The sequence below is a fragment of the Aplysia californica genome, unplaced genomic scaffold, assembly GCF_000002075.1.
Source record: "Aplysia californica isolate F4 #8 unplaced genomic scaffold, AplCal3.0 scaffold00856, whole genome shotgun sequence".
NCBI lineage: Eukaryota > Metazoa > Mollusca > Gastropoda > Aplysiida > Aplysiidae > Aplysia > Aplysia californica.
The window spans coordinates 175496-181025 of record NW_004798126.1 but is presented as its reverse complement, the minus strand read 5'-3'; the positions used below and the strand labels follow the sequence as shown (position 1 = coordinate 181025).

Here is a 5530-nt window from a genome sequence, read left to right as displayed (position 1 = left end):
CGAAAACCGTAAATAGTGCCCTCAAGACGCCATTGTTTTCGGTCTTCAATTCCTCACAGGTCACGTGGTACAGTTCCCATTCTATAAGTGTAGAATTCTGGGCGCTTTTTCGGTAGTTCCCACCCCCCTTATTTGATAGAGCCTGACCTACATCTAGATCTATATATACGTTTGATTCGCGGCAAGCTAAGATGTCAAACTTAACAACTGCAAAACATTAAATTGTGGTAAAATTCAGGGGGGCATGCCCCCCTGAAACCCCCCCTACTCTTGGGGCCAAAACCGGCGAATAACAAATGCGGGGTGGGAACTACCGAAAAAGCGTCGAATTCTGTGCCCCTGACCTAATAAAAACAGGGGTGGAGGGGGGGTTCAGGGGGGCATGCTCCCACCCCCCTGAATTTTACCATAATTAATTGATGTTTTGCAGTTAAGTTGCATCCCTGTAATTTGTGTTGCCTATTTGGTCATCAAGACTTCCAAATTTCTTCTCTGGATGTAAACAAAAATATGGATCATGGACTTTATTACTTTTAACGACAGAACTACAAGATCACCAAATCTACTCACTTGCAGCTAAAATTTAAACAAGAAAAGTCAATAGAACTTCCAATTTCACAGTAGATCTAGATCTAGATATCTATTCTAGATCTAGATTCTATATCTAGATCTAGATCTAGATTCTATATCTACATCTAGATTAGATTCTAGATACAGGGCACAGGGCACAGGGGATGGTACCCAGCAGGGGATGATGAACTTCAACAGTTGAATCAACTTCTTAGACTTGAACTTGAAGAAGGCGAGCAAGTTCTAAGTTCGGGTTGGGCCTACATTTTTTTAGTGAGGCTACACTCAGTTACTAATCTAATTCTATAATATATTAGATCTAGAGAATCTAGATCTACACTACACACAGTTCGTTACTGTAACTACACACAACAACACACAATGTACCGCTGTGGTGACTGCCGCGCTCACCTATTGAGCACACAGAGTGAGTGACCTCCCCTGAATCACTCGATTCTTCTTCTCTCATTGATTCTATGCTCATTCTTTCATTCAAGCGACTCAATGTTTTTCAAAATAACTGATTTCATTGTGTTCACCGCTTTTTTTAGTTTTAAAACACACAACTATTTTTTTTCAAACATAACATGCTTCTAAAATCCAAATCTTTTAATATTCCCCTATCTTAGTATTATAATACATTCGTGTCAATAAATCCTTTAAACTTTTTAGACGTATCAAAATATTATACGGAAGCACGTGTAACTTTAAGTCAAGCAGTATAAAATTCAACAAACTTTCCTATTCCTAGGCGAGGCTCAATGCATGCTTCCACCACAACAAGACAACGTGATTAGTGAGACATCCCAACCTGCTGGAAATATTTCAACGTCCACTCTCTTTGACTTCCCTGACAATCTAGTCTTTTGGACGACCAGGAAACATGGGGGGAACAAAAAAGAAGAAGGTAAAGTGTCCATTATTAGTAAGCAATTTTACAGTTCGGATGTTAAAGTTAAGTTGAGTAAAAATTATAGGAGGCCACCTCTATTCTCACCCGGGATGAGAATAGTGCAGGCGAATCTTTTGGCTATTCTCACCCGGTGCGCGTTCACCGTTATAGCCTAGATCTAGGCCAACAAATTTTGCGTTCACCCTAAACCACAGAATTCAACACTGCGATAACAGAAACATTGTAGAATTCTGTGCTGTGAACAAACGTTCCATTACAACTGTATCCTAGCCTACTAAAAGCGTACAATTTTGTCTGTGGGCAGTGGAGAGAGAGAAAGACAGAGAGAGAGGAGTAGGCCTAGCGCGAGAACTTCCGGTCAAAACAAAATGGCGACCCGCGTAGTTCGGCTCGATTCGAAAAGTTAAATAGATCTAGCTGTAGCATCTTTGTAGACAACCAAATTAATTTACTTTTGTGTTTTAACATCATTTTTTAACTTTGTTTTGGTCAATTTGATCGTCCACACCGATAGACAGTATTCAGAAAGAGACAGAGAGAGAGAGAGATAGGGGAGGAGTAGATCTTGCGAGAACTTCCGGGCAAAACAAAATGGCGACCCGCGTAGTTCGGCTCGATTCGAACAGTGAAATAGCCATAGCATCTTTGAAGACGATCAAATTAGCTTACTTTTACTTTTGTGCTATAAAGTAATTTTTTCTTGGCTTTTATCAATTGGATCATCCACACCGATAGACAGTATTCTAAAATGAGGAAAAGCAGGTCTTGTTTCGCACCGGGTGAGAATAGCCTACGCTGGCAATTCTCACCCGGGGTGAGAGGTAGATCGTTTTTCTATTCTCACCCCGGATGAGAATAGCCACTTCCTTTATAGGAAGTCCTCCCAAATAATCAACCCTACCTTACGGTAGTGCCTTACGGCTTAGGGAAGGACTTCCGTAACGAGTGACCACCCCATCAAACACAATAAAGAAGAGGCCTAGACCTACCCCTACCCCTACCCGTAACCCTACCCTTACCCCAAGCCCTCAATTCTGCTGTCTCATGGTGGTCGCTCGTTACGGAAGTCCTCCCCGGCTTAGATTAGATTCTACTTGTTAAGTCTTCTTAGTCTTAGTCTTTAGTGTCCCAAGTGTAAGCGACTATATTCTGTGATGATAGAAAAGGCCGCTCGCCTTATGCTCACTTAAAAAGTGGGCGATTGTCAAGATTTCCGCGTTTAATTCCGATGTGCGCTTTTCAAAGCCTAAGGTATGTTTCGCTTTGGTGCATTTGGAGTTAGGGTTAGGTAGCAATGCCAATCGCCCGCTGCGCCTTGTGCCGGAAATCGGCCTCCGCGCGAGGGGTATTTTTTGGGCCGCTCGGAATCAGAAGTGACTCTTCTAAGTTTAGTTACGGGAAAACTCCTGGACGAAAATAAATGAAACTCGGCAACCAACCAGAGGAAAGGTTAAACTAAAGACATGCCAGCGTACAATCCCGAACGATTACTAGAACCGGAGATATTGCCGTGTTTGTGCGAATTTCCTCTGTGGTTCGAAAACTAAGCGGAGCTGCGGGTTGATCGCCGACCACACAAGCGCCCCCACATGTCTTCTTTATTGCTGTAAAATTTCAGATCTCTGCGTTTAGTAGATTTTCCGTACCAACTTAAAATTACCACCCATCCATTGATAAAACCCTCGATCTCGAAACTTGATAGCGCATTCCAAACGCGAGGTGCCGGCACGCAAGAGGCGCGTGATCGCTAGGCGGCATGTGATTGGCTGCCTCTAACCAAATGGGTCACCGATGACTACATCGCGGGTTTTCCCGATAGCGTTTTACTGATTTTAGAAGGGGTGATCGCGTCACGGTAAAAACGATGTCACGCAATTCAACAAATTTCACGCAAATATCAGTCTTTAAGATCCAAAGTAATGAAGACATCGAAAAAGTGATAGCAGAACTAGATTCGGCACTAAAAATCACATGGAGATGCCAAGTTTCATTCATAATCATATGCTCCAATTCATTACTGACTTATGAACAGTTTTTCCTCAAAATACATCAAAACATGTCCCACATTTTGGCGATTTTTTCCTATATGAAGGTCCTCCAACATTTTGCAAACAAAAATCCCAATAACTTTTATTTATCAATGGATTTTTAATTTTTAAAAACCATAGTTCTTAGAATTTACTCTATTTTCATTTAAGTCCATTTTTAAGCAATTTGGATGAAAATTTCATTTTTCATTGTCATTGCTAGGTTAGGGTCAGGGTAAGGGTTAGGATTGAAGAGTTAGGATCAGGGTTAGGGTTAGGGACCAAAGCGAAACATACCTTAGGCTTTGAAAAGCGCACATCGGAATTAAATGCGGAAATCTTGACAATCGCCAAAAAGTGTACTGTCCTAGGCAGTGAAATTAAAAGAAGCCCGACTCTCTAGCTAGAGTAATCGTACCGGGTCGGCAGAGTTGGGGCGAGCGGACGGACGGGTTCGTTACTCGCGGACTCAGTCTGAGCGAGCGGGTAACGAACGGCCATGAGAGTGAACTGCGAACCTCAAGACAGTTCGTTGTTTGGGTCCGCTCCACAATTTTATTCACTAGGTGGGCGGGTGGGCGAACGGACGAACTCTAGCAGACGAGATACTCGACGGGAGGTTAGACCTATCGTCTATTGTTTGTTAATTGGGCCTGATGTTTTAAATCACTAGCAGTGCCACAGGGAGTGAGAGAGGCTGGTGACGTAGTACTATGTGTGTAACCTTTCACCTCGTGCGTGGGGCACACTGTGTACGTTCCAATTATTGCAAGGGGGGGGGGGGCGGAAATTTCGCCATGAACGCCTAGCTACAATGTGAGGTTGGAGGGTGGTTTTTTAATTAATTTTTTGGGGGGAGCGGGGGGTTGTAAGTTGTAGGCAATGGAAGGAGTCGCTCCCGTCTGTCCGTCCGCCCGCTCGGATGCATGGAGTCTCTCCCTCCGCCCGTCCACTCGCTCGCTAAACGAATTGTTGTCTCTGAGCGATGTGTAGAGAGTAGCGAACTAATCTTCACAAACGGACGGTTCGCTACCCGCTCATTTGCGGGTAGTGCCAGCGAGTAGTTCGTTTCTCGCGGACGCTAATTTTGCAAGCAGCCGGGTTTTTTTTAGCTGTTGGGCACTGGAGTACAAAAAAATCGTTTAAAACTTTGTTTTTAAATCTAGCCTCAAAAGAGTGGCACACAAACCTAGAGCAACCTCCCTTACTTTCGTTGAAACAACGGTTACGGCGATATTTCGCTAAAAATAGTCCTTAAGACAGCTTTTTCTTTATCAACTGAGCAAAACAACGTGAGGCTCGCTCTTTCCCCGGAAGGGTTGGTTGTGGATGAAGGAGCCTGTGGCCTTGATTCTCCATTTTGGTAAACTCTGAAAGCTGGAGAGTTATTTGCATATGAGGCCCTATCAAGGATGAAAGAGAATTTGCAGTTCAGTCTTGCTGTTTTTGCCCAAAGGGGGGGTGCCCGGATTGTAACATAAAATCCATAGTTTCTCATCCTTCGGACACATAAGATAATATAGTGCCAATGGTTTTATAATAAAGAATCAAGATTTTGTGCATAATTGAAATAATAGTAAAGTCAGATACGGCATATTAGCTCAGACACCAGTGTAGTAGAGTCTGATACCAGTGTGTAATACAGTCAGATATCAGTGTAGCAGAGTCAGATACCACGTGGTAGAGTGGGTCAGATACATACTCATTAAAATAGCTATAAATGGTGAAAACCACTTTAGACTTTAGACAAACTATCATTGTGTCCAAGTGTTGATAACAAGCATTAAAATTCATGTTTTTAAGCTTGCAAAGAAACAAATGTGATAATAATTGAAAATGACCAAATGTCAATATTCTGCCTGAATCCATGAGAAAACAAAAAAAATGTGACTGAACACGTAGATAAATCGGGTGTCACTTTTGCACCCAGTATGAGTAAGGGCCTCAAATATGCGAACAAGCTGAAACAGTACATTCCTGGGGTCATCCAATCACAGGGCTTCCTGTAGCTGGTTTCGGC

General features: G+C 42.8%; 1 protein-coding gene across 1 annotated transcript in view; it reads left to right on the top strand.

Annotated features, from left to right (window-relative positions):
- The first annotated feature begins 1281 nt into the window (after positions 1 to 1281).
- LOC101855831 (pescadillo homolog) overlaps positions 1282 to 5530 on the top strand; it is a 23261-nt gene continuing 19012 nt past the window's right edge. Inside the window, exon 1 of the mRNA XM_005110132.3 lies at positions 1282 to 1477. Coding sequence (XP_005110189.1) covers positions 1454 to 1477 — 24 coding nt within the window. The 5' untranslated portion in view covers positions 1282 to 1453. The remainder of the gene's footprint in view (positions 1478 to 5530) is intronic.